At 38.8% G+C, this 25071-nt stretch overlaps 1 protein-coding gene across 1 annotated transcript; it reads left to right on the forward strand.

Moving 5' to 3' along the window:
• Positions 1–638: 638 nt before the first annotated feature.
• On the forward strand, positions 639–24683 carry serinc2 (serine incorporator 2). The gene is made up of 10 exons (XM_036562588.1): positions 639–751; positions 3350–3511; positions 6033–6220; positions 7919–7998; positions 10249–10383; positions 11707–11876; positions 13282–13372; positions 18469–18619; positions 19646–19861; positions 22511–24683. Exons 1-10 carry the CDS (start codon positions 713–715, stop codon positions 22647–22649), a joined length of 1371 nt encoding a protein of 456 aa, XP_036418481.1. The 5' UTR covers positions 639–712; the 3' UTR covers positions 22650–24683.
• The last annotated feature ends 388 nt before the right edge of the window (positions 24684–25071 follow it).

Genomic DNA, 25071 nt, shown 5'->3' on the forward strand with positions numbered 1-25071 from the left:
ACATAGAACCCTTTTCAAAAAGCTTCTATATAGAACCATATTGAACACATTCTCCATTGACCTGAAGAACCATTTCACCACACAGAGAATTCTTTAAGAAGGAAATGGTCTTATGTATTACTCATGGTTCTAAACTGAAACATTCCTTTTACTAAAGAACCATTGAAACACAATATAACAGTGACAGAACCATTTTTAAAGAAACACATTGAATAAAACACAATCAAAGATCCATTCAGGCATTCATATGGTTCTTTGAGTGTTCACAGTAATGTAGAACATTCAGTTTACTAAAGTACACTTAAAGTAAACTTTGAAAAAAGATTCTTTACGGGTTCATCTTTTTTAAGAGTGTACTTCAAGGGTTCTTTTGCAATGTCAGTGGTTTTATATAGAACTGGGATGGTTCTTTAAAGCTCCAAAAGGGTTCTGCCAGTGTTACAAGTCGTAAAACCTTCTTTTGGTACCATATAGAACCTTTTTTTTTGCTACGAGTGTATCTCTAAGATTTCAGAGGGCACGCCTTGCACAGCAGCTTGGGTGCAGTTCAATCTGATTGGTTCATTTTCAAAGCGCTGAGGCCGGCCAACCAATCAGCGTTGAGCTGTTGAGTTTCGGCTCATCGAGAGTCTGGCGCTGAGGGCGCTTCCGTGTTGTGCCCCAGTAGTTCGGCGCAGTCTGAGGAGTTTGTTGTGGTCGTGTTTGTGTGAAAATGGGGGCTTGTATGGCTTTGTGCTCTCTGGCGAGCTGCGTGAGTAGCTTTTTAAAGACTGTGTAACATTTCTGTGTATGTTTATTCGACATAGTGAGTTATCTCGGTCTGTTATCTCTGCCGGAGCGGAGTCCGCTGTCCAGTTAACCTGGCTAACTAAGTTAGCTAACTCTGGTTTTTCCGGTTTTGGGTCATACGATTATATGATGTTTATGATCAGAGTGTAACTCAGATATGTTACTAAACTGAAATAACTCAAAGCTCAACAGCTTTAATGTTTCGACAGCGCTGTGTCAAAAACAGAGTCACTGATTTAGTTTATACGACGCAGCGGCAGGTTTTTACCACGGCGTTTTAGGACCACTTAATAAAAATAAAAATAGTAAAGTCGTAATATTTTGAGAATAAAGTCGTGATATTTTAAGAATAAAGTCGTGATATTTTGAGAATAAAGTCGTAATATTTTGAGAAATAAGTCGTGATATTTTGAGAAAAAAGTCGTGATATTTTGAGAAAAAAGTCGTGATATTTTGAGAATAAAGTCGTAATATTTTGAGAATAAAGTCGTAATATTTTGAGAATAAAGTCGGGATATTTTGAGAAAAAAGTCGTGATATTTTGAGAAAAAAAGTCGTGATATTTTGAGAATAAGGTCATAATATTTTGAGAATAAAGTGGTGATATTTTGAGAAAAAAGTCGTAATTTTTGAGAATACAGTCGTGATATTTTGAGAAAAAAAGTCGTGATATTTTGAGAATAAAGTCGTAATATTTGGAGGATAAAGTGGGCTAACTGTAGGGGGGGCTAACTGTTGGGGGCTGCCATAACGCGTTGGGGTCTCGGTTGCTGTACTGTAGGGGGGCTGCCATAACGCGTTGGGGTCATCATTCTCACTGTCTGTGAAACTTCATGCCCTCTTTGAATGGGGGGAGATGTAGCCCCCGATAGCCGTGTAGACGACCCTGCCTGAGATTCTCCTTCAACAACACAGACAGACAGTTTCCTCCGAGTCCGTCTGGCTCTTTATTCTAGATAAACACAGTTTCCTGCTCAGCCGTTTCAGCCGGTTCTTATACTAATAACAGGCTGGTGCTGATGTGCAGGAGAGACAGGGAGACTGAGTGTTTCTTTATGGGTGAATCGATATGAAAGTAGAACTCCACAAACTCACCACCCCTCATTTAACACCAGGAGGCGCTGCCTTCACTTCGCAAAGACTTTGGCCACAATATTGACCTTTCCTGGTATTAATGCCACTTTAATGTCGGAATTCTACGACTCTTTTCTCGAAATATTACGACTTTTTTCTCAAAGTCTACTATTTTTATTTTTATTAACCGTGGCCCTAAAATGCCTTCATAGGTTTTTCATTTATGGCAGTTTCTGTCAAAAACAAATCTGTCTCTCAGTTCAGGCAAGAGATGTTTGTGACTCTCAAATACATTTAATCTCTTAAACAGCTCTGGCTATGCCTAGTACATCTGCCAAGCTACATGTTCTACGTAGAGCTGGACAATATGACAATATTTATCGTTATTGTGATAATCTCTTTCATATGGGGGCCCACAGAAGAAGACGAGACCTAAACATAATGTAAAGCTCAAACTTCATACCACAGTTTTTTTTTTTAAACATCGCGCCACTTTAGCTGAAAATATGAACAAACATCATCTAGAAGATGAAGAATATTCAAATCCTTTATTTCACGTTTGGTTTCAGCGCCGCTCCAGCTGTGCTTTGCTGCGTCTTGCGACATCTTCCGTCTGATCTCGTGCATGTGCGGAGTGAGAAATCCGATAGAAATCAGAGTGAGAGTTTACATGCACTGAGAAATCTGATTACTGAACTAAAATCCAGCGTCTTAATCGGATTTCTAGATCTGAGTATGGTGTTTACATGACCATTTGAATAATCGGATAACTGCAGAAATCTGATTATGATCGGATTATTGAGTGCATGTTCTGTATCTATTATTTAACCTAGTTATTATGGTATATTAAGCCTATTATCTGTTATTTACCCTAATTATTATGCTATACTATGCCTTTTATCTATTATGTAGCGCAATTATTCTAATATATTAAGCCTTTACTCTGTTATTTACCTTAGTTATTATGCTATATTATGCCTTTATCTATTATCTAGCCTAGATATTCTGCTATATTGTGTTGTTTATGTATTATATAACTTAGTCATTATGCTGTTCATTTGTCATGTAGCCTAATTACTGTGCTATATTGTACTATTTCAGTATTACAAGACTTAACAATTAAGCTGCATTGTGCTATTAATCTGCTATATAGTGAAATTCATCTGTTAAATAGACTAGCCACTATATTTATCTGTTATAAATTCTAGCCATTGTATTTATCTATATATATGTCTATGTCGCTGCTTTTGGAGAAAACCTTGTATCTCAGAAATGAGAACTTTACAGGAGAAACATACTTTACTTTTAATGTAAGTCAAAGGAATTTTCAAATTATGTCAGAAACTGAAATAAGGACAAAAAATAGATAGACAAGGTTTTGTCCTGACAGCAGTGATATACATACACTTTATGTAGCCTAACGACTATGTTAAATTGTGCTATTCCTCTGTTGTAACTGGCCTGTTAATGTCTGTCTGTCCTGTAGGCGTCGTGTCTGTGTGGCTCGGCTCCGTGCCTTCTGTCAGGATGCTGCCCTTCCACTTACAACTCCACCGTAACCCGTCTGGCTTTTTCTTTCTTTATGCTGCTCGGCACCCTGGTGTCCATCATCATGATTATGCCTGGTATGGAGGCTCAGCTGGAAAAGGTACACACTTAAGAATAATAATAATAATAACCATAATAATAATAATAGTAAGAGCTTCTGTATGCAGTGCCTTTCAGACATACAATTAGAGTTCAAAGTGCCTCACAGTACATTAAATAAAACAGTAGGACTGCATGGTATGGACATAAAATGCAAAATAAAACCAGTTAAATACTAAAAGCTGCTTGTGTTGCTCCAATGTATGGCTGTTAGCATTTTCCGAGAAGCTTTTTCTACACAGGCCTATAAAAGTGAATACAATTATATATGTTTGTCTTTTACATTCAGACAAAAACCACAACTTTCAGGGCACAAACACTGTCACTGTGGTGAGACAATGTAGTGAGATCATTTTACTTGATGAAGTCACATAAACAAGTAGAAAAAAGAAAAAAAAAACACATTCGTTTCCTGCCAGAGATGTGAGAAAAGCGGCTATAGCTGAGCTATTATGGTATATTAACCCTTTTATCTATTATTTACCCTAGTTAATGTGGTATATTAAGCCTGTTATCTATTATTTACTTTTAATTATTATGCTATATTATGCCTTTTGTCTGTTATCTAGCCTAGATATTCTGCTATATTGTGTCTTTTATCTATTATATAGCTTAGTCATTATGCTGTTCATCTGTCATGTAGGCCTATAAAAGCAAACACAATTATATATGTTTATCTTTCACATTCAGACAAAAACTGCAACTTTCAGGGCACAAACACTGTCACTGTGTGAGATAATATAGTGAGATCATTTTACTTGATGAAGTCACTAAAAACAAGTAGAAAAAAGAAAAAAAATACATTTGGTTTCCTGCCGGAGATGCGAGAAAAGCTTAAAGCAGAGCTTTAAGTAAGTCTGTGTTTTCATTTATATTATATTTTTAGCCTCTACTAGTACATCAGCACACACTGACATGTTTACAGCCGAGATGTTAAACGGACATAAAATGTTGTGGCTCTCAAGGTGGTTTGATTTTTGTTGAAAGGCCAGAATGGCTCTTCTTAACGTTTGGCTTGCGACCCCGTTGTAGACGAAACCGCGCCGCTGAGTGCTGCCTGCAGACGCTCCCTTCGTTAATCAGTGTAGTGTTTATACAAAGCGGGCGTATTGTTGGACGTGTGCCGCAGATCTTGAGTGCTCCCTGCAGTGCTGTGCAGTGTTGGCACTGATTTTTACTTTGTGAGGGTTTCCATTTTTACTCTTTGTTTCAGTCTGTTGGACAAAACAGAATTAAAATAACTGTTAAGCTTGGCGAAAGAGAACTAATCAGCTCACAGAGCCAATCTAACTTAACTTCACAAGCCTGGAACAGCGTGCTGAACTTAGACACAGCAGACAGTTAAGATTATTATAGGCACCAACTACAAGCTGCAGAACGGAACTGAGGATGAGTGAAGGGGTAAAATTGATATGAGGAAAGGCTGCAGAAGAGAAAACAACTAAACACTGCTTTCATACAAGAAACAGAAGAAGCTGGGTCATTCTGCAGAAACGTCCACTTTCTGTCTCTCCATAGGAGTCACTGGTGTTACTGATCCTCATTGGTGTTACACATAATAAAGGAACACCAGAGACATTTTAATGAACAATGCATTTTACTAAATAACTGCTACAGAGCATCAAACAACATGTTGTCAATCAGGGAATATCCACTAAAATATGGAATTTAATCCATTTGTATTCTATTTTTTCACAATTACGTCAGAATAAAGTCGGTCACACCAGTGACTTCAGCTAAAAGCTCCATATGAAATCATGAGCTGAACGAGAAAATCTCTGATAACTGAAAGACACAGTGGACTCACCATGAGCTTTTCTTCCTAGATCCTCAGAAAACAGGTAAAAGAAAGTCGAGTGATGTCATCAGTGTGACTTTTATTTCAAAATAAGAGATTTTTGTTATGCGGTAACACCAGTGACACGACTCCTGGGGACCACAACTTTCATGATATATTTTATAATATTTATTTGCCATTTGTTTTCTTCGTCATTTAAATCATATATTCCATAGTCGTGTATAGATTATTGCAGTTAAAATTGCAGAAAAATGTGTTTTTACCTCAAAATATGGCCTCAGCCTTCACACATGACTGTGGGGACGAGCTCTTCTGAGGTGCTTGGAAACCAATATTGCTAAATTGAGGCTCAAGAAGCTGTAATTGTTAAAATAACTAATTGTTTTATTTAAAAAATATAAATAGATTGTAACTCTAACATGTTTATCAAGTGTAATATATCTGTAAACGCTAGGGACACAAAAATGGACGTTTCTGTAGGATGACCTCACTACAAGAGTGCACGGTAGTGTTTACACAATGAAGAATACTTTTCAGTAGCAACCCTGCACAGTTAACCTCAACTTTGAACAGCTTTTAAAAATAGCTATAGTGATAATAATAATAATAATAATAATAATAATAATAATGAAAATAATTAGGGAGAATGAGAGATTATTGATGTAAGACATTAACGAGGGTTTTAACTCATCTGCTCCTGTTTAACTCTGTTTCTGCTCTACAGATTCCTGGGTTTTGTGAAAAGGGCACATCCATACCTGGTTTCCATGGAAAGGTGAACTGCAGTATAATCGTGGGCTATAAGTCCGTGTACAGGATGTGTTTCGCCATGGCCTGCTTCTTCTTCCTCTTCTCCGTGATCATGATCCGAGTGCGCAGCAGCAAGGACCCGCGAGCCGCCATTCAGAACGGGTACGCTGCTCAAACGGACTCATTGTCCATTTTATCAGCTCCACTTACTATATAGGTGCACTTTGTAGTTCTACAGTTACAGACTTTGTTAGCCCCCTTTTACCCTGTTCTTCAGTGGTCAGGACCCCCATGGACCCTCACAGAGCAGGTACTATTTGGGTGGTGGATCATTCTCAGCACTGCAGTAACACTGACATGGTGGTGGTGTGTTAGTGTGTGTTGTGCTGGTCTGAGTGGATCAGACACAGCAGTACTGCTGGAGTTTTTAAACACCTCAGTGTCACTGCTGGACTGAGAATAGTCCACCAACCAAAAATATCCAGCCAACAGCGTCCTGTGGGCAGCGTCCTGTGACCACTGATGAAGGACTAGAGGATGACCAACACAAACTGTGCAGCAGCAGATGAGCTATCGTCTCTGACTTTACATCTACAAGGTGGACTGACAAGGTAGGAGTGTCTAATAGAGTGGACAGTGAGTGGACACAGTGTTTAAAAACTCCAGCAGCACTGCTGTGTCTGATCCACTCGCACCAGCACAACACACACTAACACACCACCACCACGTCAGTGTCACTGCAGTGCTGAGAATGATCCACCACCCAAATAGTACCTGCTCTGTGAGGGTCCATGGGGGTCCTGACCACTGAAGAACAGGGTAAAAGGGGGCTAACAAAGTCTGTAACTGTAGAACTATAAAAGTGCACCTATATAGTAAGTGGAGCTGATAAAATGGACAATGAGTGTAGAAACAAGGACATATTTCTGGTCATAATGTTATGCCTGATTGGTGTGTATGTGTGTACACAGTGCTCTGTCTGACTCTAGTAGGTTCCAGTATAGTTTGAGTAACACTGCTGCCCTCTGGTGGCTCAGCACTGGGAATTGTGCTTTCTTTACACTGCAAAAAATAGTATCATGGTGAGGGAAATTATCTTAAATCTAATTCTAAAAGAATATTAAAAGAGTATTTACCTAATTTCTAGACATTTATACAATTTTTTTAATTATCTCACTGTTTTGGCAGACAGTTGGATTTACTAAAATCACCTAAAATAAGTAAAGTGTGTCTAACAGTACACTCTTAAAAAGATGGTTCTCCAAGGGTCCAAATTGTTTTGTATAGAACCATCACCACTTTGTATGCTTAAAGGGTTCTTTGCATCCTGAAAGTGTTTTTCAGATTGATGGAGAACGTGCTGTTGATGGTTCTAAATAGAATTTTCTTCAAAAAGGGTTCTATATAGCACCCAAAAAGGTTCTTCTGTTGTTAACATGTCATGCTTGTTGCAATAGCAGAAGCAGTTTTTCTATTTAGAACCATCTTCAGCACATTCTCCATTAATCTGAGGAACCCTATCAGGGTGAAAAGAACACTTTAATCATGCAGACGGCACTTTGAGTGTTCATGGTTCTATTTAGACACATTTTCTCTACTGAAGAACCCTTAAAGAACCATCTTTTTTATATGTGCGTGATCTTATAATATATTCTACAATAATCTTAATATTCTAACAATCTAAAAATGAGAAGTATTAGATTAATCGACTACATTTAATATCATTTCACTCACCAAGATGCCAGCTTTTGCAGTGTTTAGGGAAATTCATGAAGCTGTTCAATTAGAATTACTAAAGATAATAATAATCAGCATTTTGGGAAGTTTTTTTTACCCTGACTGTGTATATGTGTCCTTCAGATTCTGGTTCTTCAAGTTCCTGATACTGGTTGGAATAACTGTAGGAGCTTTCTTCATTCCTGATGGGACGTTTAACACAGGTATATATTTTTTCCTTTTTAGAAAATAGCATTTTCAGTTTGTTTTTTCCACAGAAAGTGACATTTTGGAAACTGAATCTATAATTTATAAGGATATTATGAGATTAGAAAGATAAACTTATTTATTGACATCTTTTCTTGCTTTGAGTAATTGTTTATTTTGAAACTGTCTTATTTTCTTGGCAGATACTTATTGTTACTTAGCAAAATAAGCATGATTATCTGCCAGCAGAACAATGTAATTATATTAGACCCCTGGTTCCCATCGCGGTCTGCAGAGCCTCCCAGATAGTCCACGTTTTTCCTCCAACCCTACCTGTTGCACATTGGGCTGTGGCAAAAATGTGGATTGTCTGGGGGGCTCCGAAGACTGAGTTGGGAGAATTACTGCCCTTAAAGGCCCCCCATCATAGAAACCCAAATCTTTTTGTTTTAAACAATAAAAAACTTTGATGTAGTTTGTAAACATTGTTAAAGTTTCAAACCATTCACTCCCCACTCCTTACAATCCACCTGTGGAAACTACACTGCAAAAACAGCTCATTTTGAATTCATTGTTTTTGTGATGTCATGAAAACCAGCAGAATTACACATTCAGCCTGCAGGAGTTTAGCTCCGCCCACTCAGCCCACAGTAGTTTAGCCCGCCCACTCCCACTGAAGTTATAAGGAGTGCTTCTGCCTGCTTTTTGAATGATGAAGCCAATCAGAACAGAGCTCATTTACGGGTATCTGTTAAAAATGTGGGGCAGCACGGTGGCGCAGTGGGTAGCGCTGTTGCCTCACAGCAAGAATGGCTGGGTTCGATTCCCAGCCGGGCGACCAGGGTCATTTCTGTGTGGAGTTTGCATGTTCTCCCTGTGTCTGCGTGGGTTTCCTCTGGGTGCTCCGGTTTCCTCCCACGGTCCAAAAACATGCAGTCAGGCCAATTGGACATGCTGAATTGCCCCTAGTGTGTGTGATTGTGTATGTCTGTCTGTCTGCCCTGCGATGGACTGGCGGCCTGTCCAGGGTGTATCCTGCCTTCCGCCCAATGACAGCTGGGATAGGCTCCAGCACCCCACCGTGACCCAGAAGGATAAGCGGTTTAGATGATGGATGGATGGAAAACGGAAAAGTAACAGTCTCTCCAGGGCTATCAGCTAAGAACACAGCCCTCTGCTCTGCTCTGGAAAACCCACCACTCCCCCCACATTCAGGCCCTTCAACATAAAAGTCCTTGTAAAAAAACCTGAACTACTTACAGCGCGACGTGCGGACACAGAGCGTTCTGTCAGCACACTCTTGTATAATATTTGTACTTTTTAATCTCACTGTTAAAATGTCTAAATATAAACCGTCTCAGCTCGGGCGCCTGACATCATCACTCACAGCAGTGAACATCACCCTAGCTCAGTGCTAGACAGCATGTATTCGCCGTGCCGCCGCCGTACTGGACCCTTACTTGGGCCGCGATGTTGCCCTTCATACCTTTCGTGAAGCGCTGGGTAACCTGAGCATGCTCTGTGCTGTTACCCCCCAAGCCCACTGCTAAGAGGGCTAGAGAGCCTGGCAGACAGAGTGAAGCTGCGCTGTGTAAGCAGCCAGCCTGGAGATTCGGACGAAGCCACGGATGCGCTTTCAACACCGGCGTCGGACACAGATTTTTCAGAACCACTTTCTCAAGCCTCTCCAACCCAACCACCCCCCCACCCCTGCTGGGTAAAGCTTCGAATATTCACTGTTGATTACTGCCCGAAACTCCGGAGCCCAAAAAATGGTAGCCCTAAAATAAAGTTAAATAAAAATGACTGAGCCTCGTTCTCCAGCATCTTCCTATGTTTGTTCTTGAGAAAGTTCGTAAGAAAAAGTCAACGTCAGATTCATGATGTGTTCTTAAAGCGCAGAACTGTTCTCACCTTTGTGTGTGTAGATTTTGTTCTTACCTAAGAACAAATCCAAAATAAGAGAACGTTGGTGAGTCAGTGACCCAATGTATTGATATTTTTTTATAGTAATTTTTAACAGGTATTTTGTGTTTTTGTACTGGTTAATTTTTGTCTGTGTCAACTTATCACACCTCAGAATAAACTGAACATTGTGTGAAAACTATTGTGATATTATATTTTTGCCATATCTCCCACCCCTAGTAACAATTACATGTTAGTCATATCGCCCAGCTCTGATGATAATACTGTATCAGTCATATCACAGCCATGGTTTCTCTGTACAGTTCTAATGTTGTGGCACCTTAATTCTGTAACCGTTTCAGTGTGGTACTACTTCGGTGTGGTGGGCTCCTTTATCTTCATCGTGATCCAGTTGATCCTCCTGGTGGACTTCGCTCATACCTGGAACCAGAGATGGGTGGAGAACGCTGAGGATGGGAGCAGGTGCTGGTATGCAGGTACGATCAGAGTCCTGAACTGTGGCTAAACCCTCGTTACGCTGTGAGTGGTGAAGTTCTTCCAGTGTCACGTCTGACCTGTTTATCACGAGGTAAAAAAGAGTTTTCAACAGAACTTAACAGATAGAGGTTCTTCATCTTCCACGCTACTAGAAGATAGCATGCCTTGAAGGGAAATCCCACCAGTCTATCAAAATTTTTGCATAATTGAATGGTTGAGATGTTAACTCTAAATGAGTCATTCAGGGTGGTTTAGTGCAAAATGGTTGATTGTAGAGTCTCAGATTTGACGACTTGACGGCACTTAACAATAATAATAATAGCAACAAAGATGGCCCACAAGATTCTGAAACACGTATGCAAAAGTTTAGGCGCCCTTGGCCAAGTTCCATGTTGTTGTTAATTTTCAGAGTGTGAATAAATTAGCACACCCACTACAGAGAACACACTTCTGCTCAAATCTGATTTTTTGCTCAAATCCGATCTCTCTGACAGGATGGTTCACACTCGTTTAGGTAAGTGACTCAAATCTGTCATTAATGTGACGAACCGGCGTCCTGAAATGACCCTCATGAGCTCATCCTACTCAGTAACGTCACGTGAATGAATCACGTTCATCATCAGCACAAACTAACGAGCAGAACGAGCTTCGCTGAGAAGATAATTAACTCTGATCAGCTCTCAGCTTCATTATTAGAGCGAGACGAAGGAGAAAAAGGTGAGATGAGCTGCTTTTCCACCGTTTACAGGCTTTAACTTCGGTTTGGCGCTGCTGCCATGGTAACGCTGAATGATGGTGCAGTGCAGTGGAAAAAAAGCACATGAATTCTGATCTGAGCGTCACATCAAGGTCACACGGACACGAATCGGATACGTATCTGATCTAGGACCACATATGAAAGTGACTCAGGTCAGATTTCAAAAGATCAGATTTGTGTCCACACAGCCCTGAAAACATCAGATCTGAGTCACATTAGGGCAAAAGATCAGATTTGTGCCACCTCAACCTGGTAATGTGAACGCAGCCTCTGTTTTCTGAAGACGATACCAGAGCTGGTTTCCGGGGCGCCACTTTCTGTTTCTCCCATTATACCAAAAATATGACTTAGAACGCCCCAGGGTGCCAGAAGGAGTCCTCAGTGAGTAAGAGAGAGCTAAATGGCTAAAAATGAAACATGTTTCATGTCATTTATGTGGAAGCTTCTTTTACATTTTGGAAGGTAGAAGAATGTATTCCAAAATAATCTACCTCTTTCTGTTTTTAACAGCAGAAAGGCTCATAGCTAATGGCCTAAAACTAAAACTAATAGTGTTTGTCTGCAGCCCTGCTGTCCTTCACTGTTCTGCACTATGTGTGTGCCTTCGCTGCGATGGTGCTGTTCTATGTGTTCTACACTCAGCCGGACGACTGCACTGAACACAAAGTCTTCATCAGCCTCAACTTCATCTTCTGCATCATCGTGTCTGTGGTCTCCATTCTCCCTAAAGTTCAGGTAGTGTGCTCTGTCTCTGTCTCACAAGCACCAGGATTGTTATTTACTCAGCACAGCTTAAAGGAATATCAGGTTTACGAAGTACAAGCAAATGCATTGAATATACTGTATAGATGTGGCAGATATAGGTTAGTGGTTTGGTGTGAAATGGTTCAGATGTCTTTACAGTGGTGGTGATAGGACCCAGGGGTCGCCATGACTACAACACAGATATAGACATTTTATTTACTATCCAGAACCACCAGTGAACCTACACGAGTCTTCTGAGTTTATATGAAATGTTGATGATGGAAAATAGTGGAAAATCTGAAATAATAAGTTTTCTTTGGGGACTATTTCGCCTCATAACACCCTACATATTATGTATCCCTCCACCATAAATGGAGTTTAAAATATATTTTAGGCCAAAATCTTAGCAAAAATAAATGTTTTACATCCAGAATCTTCTAAAACATCTTAGACACCAGGCAGCATTTTCATAATCATTTCATGTACACTGAGTGCTTTAAAAAATGGTTCTTTAAGGGTCCTTAAGTAAAGCCAACAAGTGTATATATAGAACTGGGAACACTTAAAGAATCATTTGAGTGCATAAATTGTTCCTCTCTAAGATGGAAAACCTGTTTTATATGGTTTCTTAAAGAGCAATTTAAAAAAAACAATTCAATAAAGCACCAAAAATGGTTCTGCTAGTGTTACAAGCCGTAGAACCTTTTCTTTGTGCCATATAGAAGCACTTTTGCTAATTGCATACTAGTGAAAAAAGTGTTTTTCATGATCTTAAAGATGTTCTTAACTACATGCTTATGCATAAATCCTTGAAAAGCTGGTGACAAAACATATAAGTCGTGCAGGTCATGCATATTATTTATTTATTTATTTAGTATTTATTTACTTCCAACTTTCACATTTCATTTTTTTTAATATGCTCACTGCATAAATCCGTAAGTGTTATTTCATTGTTTGATGTATTTACATTTATTATAATATGGATAAAATAGTAAAATATTTGTAGGTGTTCAGAATGACACTATAACAACTTTCTGTGAGGGAATTTCAGAGGCATTAATCTCTTCAGACGTCTGGTTCCCATCACCACCACTGTAAACAATTCTGACTTCACACCAAACCACTCTCTGAATGATTTTGTTTGCAACCTAACCATTTAATTTTGCAGTAATTTTGGAAAATTCCTGGAATTCCCCTTTAAGTATAGTTTAGTATAGTATAGTTGGGGATTAAATGACTTTCAGTTGTGATTATCCAGCATTACAATAGGCTTAGTCTTCATCCAGGTGATCTAATTGGGTTATTATGTTGTCTGTGATACTTTATTTATACGTTTTCTGAAGAAAACATTATTGATCTTCCATTTTGTATGTCTTTGTGTATGTATATGCTCCAGGAAGCCCAACCAAGCTCTGGTCTGCTTCAGTCGTCTCTCATCTCGCTGTACACCATGTACCTCACCTGGTCCGCCATGACCAACAACCCCAGTAAGTCACGCTCAGACAACTGGAGCGCATCTCCATAGCCACTTTAATCTGCCTAATGTGCTGTTGTTATGTGGTTGTAATGCTGTTTAGCTTCGTTCCTTTTTGTTCATTTTGGGTGTAGGGCTGTCGCTATTGATTATACATGTAATATATAATCAGTGGCTGTATTACAGAAACCTCCTATCTTTTTGTCCTAAGTTGAGATCTGACAGGTCAAGATAAGATTTTTCACAAATTTGTATTACAGAAGCAAATCTGATCTTAATTTAGGAATTTTATCTTATCTTACGGCATCTTATCTCCAGTTAGGACAATTAACCTACTCAATCAAAGTCAATCAACTGTCATGTCCGTTTCCTAGCAACCTACCATACACACACAGCTGAAACAAAAACATGTAATCAAAATAGTGTTATAATATAGATTAAGCTGCTGTTACTGATGTAAAAAGGTCAAACAAAACTAAAGTGTGATAAACTGTAAGCTGTGAATACTGTGAGAGCGCCCCCTGCTGTTTATCAGAGCGTCGCCGCTCCCCAGTTTCAGTCTCCATTTCCCAAACGCTTTAGCCGAGCGCGCTAACGTTACTCCTCCTAATAAACAGACACACGTTCAGCTCCGCCTCCTCATTATTCACCACCATCACTGTAATATTTCATCATCAACATTAACACACGAAGGTGATCAGAGGGGCGGTGGAGATCGAGTCTGCAGCGTCTGAGATCTTTAAAACGCAGAGTTAGAAAAGAAAATCATCTCACAGTGAAAGCAGCGTTTTACAGTAGAAATAAATGGAGCTCATTATGCTGGTAGTGAACTATGCTGCTGACTCAGCTGCCTAAAAACCATAGAAACGGACCTTAAACAGAAGTGAGGACCCTGTTGGGGTTCATCCTAAAGTTAGGACAGGATTTAGGAGGTTTAGTCTAGTTAGGATGTTTGTGTGATGCTGTTTTCTTATCTGGAGTTCATGATGAGATTATGAAGTTAGGAACTGTTATTCTGGAACAGCTACTGTCCGAAATTCAGTCGTCATGGAGACTAAACAGATCAGATTTCAGAGATAAGATATTTCAGGAAAATATTTAGACAATTAAATGAGTAATCCTTTTAAAAAATCCAAAAATATGGTCTTAACTGAACAGTAACAACCCATGCAGAGCCTTTCAAAGATGAACTAGGAAGGCTTTTGAAAATATAAGCACTTTTTGGCAAAAAAAACAAACAAACACGTAAATATCTGAATAAAAGTGTCTGTCAGACTCTCTCTTAATATGTGAGAAGATTTGAACAGCATTGCCATCATGCAAAAAGCCAGCGAATCACTGCAGACTCAGCTAAGGACAGTTTTAAATGATAATTAAGTAATTGAGTTTGACTGTTTAAGTGTGACAGATTCTGATTGGCTGTCACAAAACTCCACTGAAGGTCTAAAGTGCCATTCTGTGTATGAAGCACAATTTGTTTTGCACTAAGAGTACAAAAATGAAAGGAAATAACTTTCTTTGCTCTCAAAATAGAAGCGAGTTCTCTCTGAGAGCATCCGTTACTAAGCAGACAGAAATGGTTGCTATGGTCAGAGCTGCCTCAGATGCACTGAAACTAGATGGGGAATAATAAGCCTCTCATTTAGATGTAGTTTGCAGAGTTGTTGTTCAGCACAGTGGAAGAAACAGGCATGAAGACGCTCTGTACTTACAGTGAGCTGGCGGCTGATTGCGTCCACCTACCTTGTAGCTACGTTCATTGGCCATTTTATCAGAAACGCCTACCGTATAGGTGCAGGTTGTAGATTTACTATTACAGACTGCAGCTCATCTGCTCCAGCACAGGTTATCATCCCCCCTCTACCCCACTCATCAGTGGAAATGGGCCACCACAGGTCCACCACTGAGTAGATATTATTTGGGTGGTGGACGACAGCACTGACACTGACGAGGTGGTGACGAGGGGTGGGCAATATGACCGTGTTTTATCGCTATCTTGATAAATTACATCACAGAATGCTTTTCTCAGCATTTCATAGACATAATCAATATTTGAACTGACCGGCTATATATTTCATTGTAAAGAGAGCCTAAAGTAGTCCTGTTCAACTGGATTTAACGCAGTGCTGTGGATGATTCATTAGTTCAAATTTAATAACTCATCATTTTGACATATTATCTCAGGCACCGAGATTTTGAAATACCAAGTCATTTTTTTGAGATTTTAAGTCAAAATTTCTAGAAAATGAATCATTTTAGAGATATACAGTCATATTTTTCTTTTTTTTTGTTTCTGGCAGCAGTAGGTGGAAAATGGTGACTTATCTTGAAATAATGAATTTTTAAAATATTGATTTTTATGTCTCTAAAATGACTCATTTATCTAGAAATGTTACCAAATATCTCAAAACTTATTATCCTGAAATATTGAGAGAGTATGTCAAAATGAGTTATTAGACATCAAGGAAGTAAGTAATTATTTTTGGAAACTAATTATAATGGGATACTGGGGGCTCCCGAGTGGCGCAACCGTGTAAGCGTTGGCCCCATCATCAGGAGATCGCGAGTTCGATCCCTGGTGATGCTACAGCCGTCCGTAGCCGGGAGTCCGAGAGAGCACAATTGGCCTCGCTCTCTCTGGGTGGGTAGGATGGCCCCTCCTTCTCCCCCCATCACTCAGCACGATGCTAGTCGGCGCAGGCGTCTGTTAGCTGACGTAACAGATCTGGCGGTTGGCGCTTTCCTCCGAGCGCGTTCGGCTGTCCAGTGACGTTGCGTGAGCGGCAGCTCGAAAAGAAGCGGTGGCTGGCTTCACAGGTCTCGGAGGAAGCCTGTGTTAGCCTTCACCCTCCTAGCGTTGATAGCATCATGTGACTGGGGGAGTCCTAACTAGCGGGTGGAATTGGAAACGACTAAATTGGGGAGAACATCGTGTAAAAATTAAAAATAAATAAATAAATAAATAAATAAATAATGGGATACTAAGTCATTGTTTTGAGATACTTGGTCAATATTTTGAGATTTTAAGTCAATATTTCTAGAAAATTAGAGATGTAAAATTAAAGTTTTCTCCTTTCTTGTTTCTGGCACCAGTAGGTCACTTACTAACTCAAAATAATGACTTATTTTCTCAAAATGTTGATTTTTGGACAGAACTTTCCTCGGCCTGATTGGCGAGTGTTCAGATGTCACAGCGGCGGTTTCTGATGCTCCTGTACCGCCAGAATTTAGACTTTTTCATCACTTTCTCTTAAAACACAGCCTGGACTGAAAAGCCCCTCCCGACCTCCCACCCACAGCATTTGATTGACAGGAACCCTCGCTGGCAGTGAAAGTGCAATTGCAAACAGCATTGCAGATCATTTTAAATTTTGGCAGGGCTGAAGTGCAGCAACGGGGAAATGCAATCGCAAATAGGCAGCCGTTCCTCTTTTAATATGTCTGAGTCATTAAGACATTGAAAACAGAACATCAGAAGCACTAAACAGCCGTTATACACAGAAACGCAAACGCACATACACACATCAGTTTGCTGCCATACCATACAGCTGTGCAATATTTAAAATACAAATTACTACTAAGTTTTCGATAGACTATTCAGGCCTTTAGATTTTTGGCAGTGGTTAACTGGGCTATTAATTAAACCAGGGGCTGCAACCCGAATGTTAAAAAGAGCCATTTTGTCCTTTGAACAAAAATCTATCCACCTTGGGAGCCACAAGATTTTATGTTCCTTTTATTGAAGTAACATTTTACCATCTTGGCTGTAAATATGACTCAATGTGTGCTGATGTACTAGTATAGGCTAAAGATATAAACGAAAACGCAGACAAAGCTCTGCTTTAAGCTTTAGCTTAGCTATAGCCGCTTTTCTCGCATCTCCGGCAGGAAACTATTCGGCAAAAGTAGAACATTTTCTTGTTCAACTTTTTACGAGGCTGAAGTCGCTTCTCATTCTCCAGCTTCTTGTTCGAATATTCCCGTTCCACCTTAAATGGTGCCTGGGGCGCCAGAATGTAACTGCTGAACCATTTAAGGTGGACTGGGAAAATTTGAATGAGAAGCGACTTCAGCCTTGTGACTTTTTAGTGTTTGACCGTTTCTCGCTGCAGATTAAACGTATCAGGAAACCAGCTGGAGTGATTATAAACACTAATAAGTCCGTTCATCCCTAAATTATCGATGTTCATCTTAAATCTCTCTCTTTGCCGTTTCGTTAGCTACTAGCTAGGTGAGACTGTTGTCTGTGTTGCTATGGTGACCAGCAGTCTGTGCTGATCTTCAGGGTTAAAGGGTGAATCAGCAGTTCTACATTAACTCCAGAGTTTAAGACCATTTATTGTTAAACTGTGTTGAACGATCAGCAGAGCTTTATTTTACTGTAAAGGAGGATTATTTTATTTTTACCTACTAATCTGATTCAGCTGTGAAGCCAACAGGGCAGTAAAAGAGCCACAAGGGGCTCCAGAGCTGCATGTTGCCGACCCTTGAATTGAACAGTAGTTCAGTGTAGCATAGTTAAAATTAAATTAAATGCAATAGAATGTTGGGGATATTAGAGGTAAAAACATCAACAACAATAATAAGAAGAATAATGAGAATAATATTTATTTCATGGAAATCCATGGCATGAGCTGCCAGGCCCTCAGTGAGTTGGCATAGCCTTACCCACCGGCTGTATGTGGTATTTTTACTCCTAGCCTTAAGCAGGAATCACTAATAAACATAGCTTTATGTACTTTATTACACTCAGCTGAGTTGTTCAGAAAAAAAAGTAGGAGCTGGAAACAGATTTGATATTTTCATTTTTAGTGTAATGTGTAGACATGATCAATCTTGCTGTGATCATTTTAAATAATTTGTCCAAAATCAAATTGTGTTAAGTTGTTCCCTGTTAAGTCAGGAGCCTCTTCGTCCTTCTGTTCCCATAAAAAACAAACGTCATATTTATGGATCTCATTGCTTTAGTGAGAAATTGTAAATTATGTCGTTCCATTGGTAAACGCTCTGTTGGCTGTGGAGTGCAGTTTTATCTGGTTTATTTATTTCTCTATGTGCGGAAGATTGATGTTTATATTTGTCTTCATCCTCCGTCCTCTTTGTTTTCAGACCGTAAGTGTAACCCCAGCCTGCTGCAGCTGGTCACTAACAACCCCACCACTGCCCCCACCCCCACCATCGCCCCCGGGCAGGTACAGTGGTGGGACGCTCAGGGCATCGTGGGGCTCGTCATCTTCCTCTTCTGCACTCTGTATGCCAGGTGAGCTCCATCTAGACCTGTGGTGTCGAGCTGTGTGCCTTGAAGAGCTGTAGCACCGCAGGATTTAAAGGGCCTGTATCCTACATTCTCATTAAGTCTGCTTAACAGGTTTGAGTGGATTTAGAGACTCAGTGCAGTATTTCATTTCTACATGATGGCTTTCCAACCTTTCTTTATGCTTTAGAATTAAGTGGGTGGGGCTAAACTGCTGCAGGGTGAATGGGCGGGGCTAAACTGCTGTATGCTGAATGGGTGGAGCTAAATTGCTGTAAGCTGAATGGGTGGGGCTAAACCGCTGTAGGCTGAATGGGCGGGGCTAAATTGCTGTAGGCTGAATGGTGGGGCTAAACTGTTGTAGGCTGAATGGGCGGGGCTAAACTGCTGCAGGCTGAATGGGTGGGGCTAAATTGCTATAGGTTGAATGGGTGGAGCTAAATTACTATAGGTTGAATGGGTGGGGCTAAACTGCTGCAGGCTTAGTGGGCGGGGCTAAATTGCTGTAGGCTGAATGGGTGGGGCTAAATTACTATAGGTTGAATGGGTGGGAGCTAAACTGCTGCAGGCTTAGTGGGCGGGGCTAAATTGCTGTAGGCTGATTGGGTGGGGCTAAACTGCTATAGGTTGAATGGGTCGCTCTAAACTACTTTAGGCTGAATCAGTGACCATTTGTTTATTGTTATGATGTCACAACCATGATGAATTCAAAACGGGCTGTTTTTGCAGCTTGGTTTACATTTAAAGAGTAACTATGACGTTGTGTGCATGTTGTAAATCAAATTCTTTTTTTGTTATTACTTATTTTGTTACATTACTGTTGTTACTTTAGTTACACTTCATTACTTTTGTAACAGTGTTTACAGTAGTCAGTTAAACTCTAACTCTAATAACTCTAATATATTCTCTAACATCTCTTTTGGTCCATGAAGTGTTTGATAGTTATCTGATGGATGCTGTGGCTCTTCAGGACTGCAGCAGGTTCTCTTCCAGTTCTGAGTCGTTCCTGTCCTCTCTCTCTGTGTCTGGCAGCATCCGCTCGTCCAATAACTCTCAGGTGAATAGACTGATGCAGACGGAGGAGAGCCAGGGCCTGGCAGCGGACGTGGAGACGCCGGCGGACGAGGACGGAGTGAGACGTGCTATGGATAACGAGGAGGACGGAGTGACCTACAGCTACTCTTTCTTCCACTTCTGTCTCATCTTGGCGTCTCTCTACATTATGATGACTCTCACTAACTGGTATCAGTGAGTATCTCGTCCAGGGCTGGACATCTTGACTAGAATCATTTAGAATTCTTAGAATAGCTCCTTAGAATAATAGATAAATAAATAAACAATTTAATTAAAATTCCTTAAAAAATAGTAATTAAGATATAATGGTAGTAAATAAAACATGAAAGTTTGGCTGAAAAAGCTGTCAAACTGTAAAACAGTAAGTTAAAAAATAAAAGTTTTAATATTTAATGAGAAATACTTATAAAACAGTGTCCAATGTTACAAGAAAATATATAGCTTTTAAAAAAGAATGTGACTATTTTGCTGGTGTACTGTGTCTGTTCCAATTAATCACACCAAAATATGAAATATGATTCAAATTGAGAAAATTTGCTTACACATTGTGTTACCCCACTATAATGACAATAATAACAATAGTAGAGTGCTTTTCATACAAGTAGAAGCTTAAAATGCATACATATATGTGTATATATATATATATATGTATATATATATATGTGTGTGTGTGTGTGTGTATATAATTATATATATATATATATATATATATATATATATAATTATATATATATATATATATATATATATATATATATATATAGTTGCTGTCCAAAGAGAAACATATATCTTAAAAATAAAGAAAACTTTACAGCATTTCTGTTGGTCCATCAGTGACATTATTTTCACAATTTTTAAAAATGTTTTTTTCAACATAAAGAATAACTGCTGTGCTCACATAATGTAGAAAATAAAAATTGACACAAAAGGAGATACATGATTGTCTTTGGACAGCATTTATTATTATTTTTTTCCCCGAACAAAAGCATTTTTGATGCTTAAGTAAACCTATGTTTGTAAGTTATCAGTGGCTTGTTAGATAGATAGACAGACAGACAGATAGACAGGCAGACAGACAGATAGACAGACCTATGAACGTTGAAACCAGCACAATATGTACAGTCTTATACAGTTTAAGATTATCCTTCTGGGACGTCAATAAATAAGTACCGTTTTTAGTTAAGTAAATCTAAAATATTTTTATTGTGCAAAATTGTAAAAACAAAACTGATCAATATGTAGATAAACCTGTCAGTGTGTTTCTAACTCCCAGCCCCACAGGCCGGTAAAAGTAACGCTGTGTGTTTCACACTTTAATTTCTACAAAACTAAAAGCTTCTAATTTTTAATTCCACCTTAAATAGAGCAGCAGTTACTTTCTGGAACCTGTACAGGCGCCTGCACCATTTAAGGTGGAGCGGAAAATTCTAATAAGTAGCCAAATTCCGCTTCATCATTTGTCCTATGTGTTTGACCCGTACACGACCCCCACCACTCACTAGCCGGCGCTTCTAGAGACACGGAAAATATTACAGTTGTTCATCTTCAGTACCAGCTGCTCCACAGCTAGTTTCGCACAAACAAGACCCTGAAACTGCGTCATCATCTTATGACCGTGTCAGGTGGCTCCTTATAATATAACCCCCAAAATAAATAAATAATTTAATTAAAATTCCTTAAAAATAGTAATTAAGATATAATGGTGGTACATACAACATGAAATTGTAGTTTTAAAAAAAGCTATCATAACTGTAAAACAAAAAGTCAAAAAATAAAAGTTTTATTTTAATATTGAGTCTTTCAGAAGTAAAGGTGAGGAGGGGTTCACCACTCTGTGAAAGACTGCACCATCAAATAGTGCAACAATTCAAGAAAAACGTTTCTCAACATAAAACAGCAAAGAACTTCTGCTTTTCATCATCTACGGTACTTAATATCATTAAAAGACTCAGAGAATCTGGAGAAATCTCTGTATGTAAGGGACAAGGCCAAAACCAGTATTTGCTTGCTGTAATCTTTGAGCCCAAGGCCTTGATTATTTCAGCAGGACAATGTAAAACCACATTCTGCATGTATTACAGCAGCATTGCTCTGTATTAAAAGAGTCCGGGTGCTAAACTGACCTGCCTGCAGTCCAGACCTGTCACCACTGATAACAACTTATCAGTCCCAACTTTTTTGGAACGTGTTGTTTGCATCAAATTCAAAATGGCCAAATATTTTTCAAAAAACAATTACATTTCTTAGTTTCAACATTTGATATGTTGTCTTTGTAGTATTTTCCTTTAAAAACATAGTTTACATGATTTGCATATTGTTGTATCCCTTTTTTTATTTACATTCTGCACAGCGTCCCAACTTGTTTGGAAATGGGTTTGTACTTATAAAATAATGTTCAATGTAACAAGAAAATATATAGCTTTTTTATGTGACACTGTTTTGCTGATGTACTATGTCTGTTCCAATTAATCACACCAAAAAATGAAATATCATGATTCAAATAGAGAAAATTTGCTTACATATTGTGTTAAACGCATGCAATATTATATATTTACCCCACTATAATAACAATAGATTTATATGTAGAGTACTTTTAATACAAGCAGAAGCTTAAAGTGCTTTACAAACTAGTGATAATGTTCAGTAATAAATGAAAATAAGATTAAATAAATGAAGATTAAATGTACTAATAGAAAGAAGCTAAAACAATAAGGTTAAATTTCAATTCAAAGCTAAATTAAAGACATACTAGTCGTAAACACCTCTCTCTCTCTCTCTCTCTCTCTCTCTCTCTCTCTCTCTCTCTCTCTCTCTCTCTCAAAGGCCTAACTCAGACTACCAGGCCATGCAGAGCACTATGCCGGCGGTGTGGGTGAAGATCAGCTCCAGCTGGCTGGCCTTAGCGCTGTATCTCTGGACCCTCGTGGCTCCTCTGATCCTCCCTGACCGAGACTTCAGCTAAACGCCAAAAACCACTGCAGGTTTCAGCCCACCTGACCTCTCATCTGAGCATGTATCTTCTGAGAGATGGTTTGAGGGGAGAAATTCAAACTAAAACCAAACCCACAACCCAGAACACCCCTTTACTTTCAGCCCAGAGGTCAATCGGTTATCAGACCATCAGCAGTGTAAAGGTGGTTACACACTAAACTCGATGCAAATCAAAACACAACCCTGTGAGAAATTCAGATGATTTTTTTTTCTTCACAGAATGTGCAGACGGGGACACTGGGTGGGCTAATCTCTGATTAATCTCAAATCATGTTCATTTAGTATGCGTGTGAAAGGACTCGCTTACAGAGTTCAGCTCATTAGAAATTTAAATTTGAATTGAAAAATCTGAATTTGAATGCTTTTATTTTGAATCTGTATCACACACTCTTAAAAAAGAGGGTTCTTTAGTAAAGAAAATGGGTCTATAAAGATCCATGAACACTCAAAGAGCCCTTTGTATGATTAAAGGGTTTCCTGCATCATGAAATGGTTCTGCTGTTGTGACAATGTCTAGCTTGAAGAGCTTAAAGCTATAAGAACCCTTTTTGGTGCTATATTTGCTTTAGATGGTTCTATATTGAACCTTTTTGAAATTGATTCTGTATAGCACCCAGAAGGGTCCTTCTATTGTTATGATGTATAGCTTGAAACAAGAGAAGAACCCTTTTTAGAATTCTTTTCAAAAAGGTTCTATATTCAAGCATCTATAGCACATTTATGCACACCCTTTATGAACCCTTTAATCATGCAGAGGTTTCTTTGAGTGTTCATTATTCTATAAAGAACCATTTGCTTTACTAAAGAACCCTCAAAGAACCATCTTTAAGTGTGCACCGTTCTGAAATTGAATTTTTTATGGATTGATGTAAAATTTAACACCTGAAACTCAATTTCTGAGAAGAACAATACATTTTTATATTAATTTGCATTTTCAGATAAATGACATTTTCAGTGAAAGCAGCTTTACCAGCAAAAACAATTGATGTACAATTGAATGAATTTCAGACACAGATTCAAAATGATTACCTTCAAATTCAGATTTTTGCTTTCAAGCCCAAATTTCTAATGGCTTTAACCTGCCTCAGTAAATAGTTTCACACAATGGAAGACCTTTATAGGAACAGTTTCATTAAAGTTGCTAAATTAATAATAGTAATTAAGATAATGGTAGTGAATAAAAAAAGGAAAACTGTAGTTTAAAAAGTTAAAATAACTAAAATAAAGTTTAAAAAATTTTAATGAAATTTTAAATAAAAGTTTCATTTTAATATTTCACCAGAAATACTTACAAAGTCCAATGTTACAAAAATATGTAACTGTTTTTTAATGTGGCAGTTTTGCTGGTGTACTGTGTCTATTACAGTTTTCCACCTCGATAAGTGTGACACACATACCAAATAATATCTTCTGAGATTAATAACGCTCCTTAACTTTTTATATTTTGCTTGATTTTTACCATTTTGTGGGCGGAGCCTAGACAGGACAAGTGAGCTGTGCGCTTTGGAGGAATTAGAGAAACATCTGAACTAAAAATCTACACTCCAATATCTGCCCAGAGTCCATTTGCTCTCTGGGAAGCTGCCTTTACTCCAAAAAAAACAAGTAAACAATCAAAATAAATCAAGATGTACACTAGATTTATATGTATATGACACTCTATGTTTATATAATTCTGACATCTACAAGTGATTACATGCAAAATCAAGGAAAAGAGCTTTATGGCGCCATATATAATCTTCTGTTTATTATGTAATGTTTGCACTACGTTCAGTCACGCTGAAGTCACTGTTACTCATGCTGGGTGTTGGTACAGCCTTCTTTTAGTCTCTTATCGAACTTGATTCACATGTAGTCTGTTAAACCTGGACCAAAGAGAAGCAGGTGCCTTTACTTTTTCTCATTGAAGGAGAGCTGTTTGTTTTATACTGATGTCGCTTTTGTACTTTGCACATTTTCTCTTTCAGATGATATGAAAGCTTATCAATAAAGAATGTTACATGTACTAATGCTTTTCTCCATGTTTAAGCATTGTAGTATTTAAATATTGTATAATGATATTGTATGTTCAGTAACACAGCATGTACTAAGCTAACAGTAGGTTAAACCAAGGCCCAGTCCCATTTCTCAGTTTTACCCCCACCCCTTGTTTTCGAGTGTTGCCGAAGTTACAGGGTAGTGGTTGAGATCTTCCCTCTGAAATGGGACCCTCAAATAAAAAGAGCATCACTTCATTAACAGCTACCAGCGCTGCTCTGTAGGCGACCCTGCCAGTCTGCAGTGACAGCAGAGGAGGGTAAAGTTCAGCTCCTCACTGCTGGGCTTTAGTTACATTTAGGGCATCATATGACTTCAAAGATGGGGGCAATTATTTATTATCACCCACCCCTAAT

Source organism: Colossoma macropomum, unplaced genomic scaffold (genome assembly GCF_904425465.1).
Source record: "Colossoma macropomum unplaced genomic scaffold, Colossoma_macropomum, whole genome shotgun sequence".
NCBI classification, from domain to species: Eukaryota; Metazoa; Chordata; class Actinopteri; order Characiformes; family Serrasalmidae; genus Colossoma; species Colossoma macropomum.

Coding starts and splice junctions, on each gene's coding strand:
- serinc2 (XM_036562588.1), top strand. CDS start 713: ATGGGGGCTTGTATGGCTTTGTGCTCTCTGGCGAGCTGC. Junction 6,221..7,918: donor CGAGCCGCCATTCAGAACGG/GTACGCTGCTCA, acceptor TGTGTCCTTCAG/ATTCTGGTTCTTCAAGTTCC. Junction 11,877..13,281: donor CCATTCTCCCTAAAGTTCAG/GTAGTGTGCTCT, acceptor TATATGCTCCAG/GAAGCCCAACCAAGCTCTGG.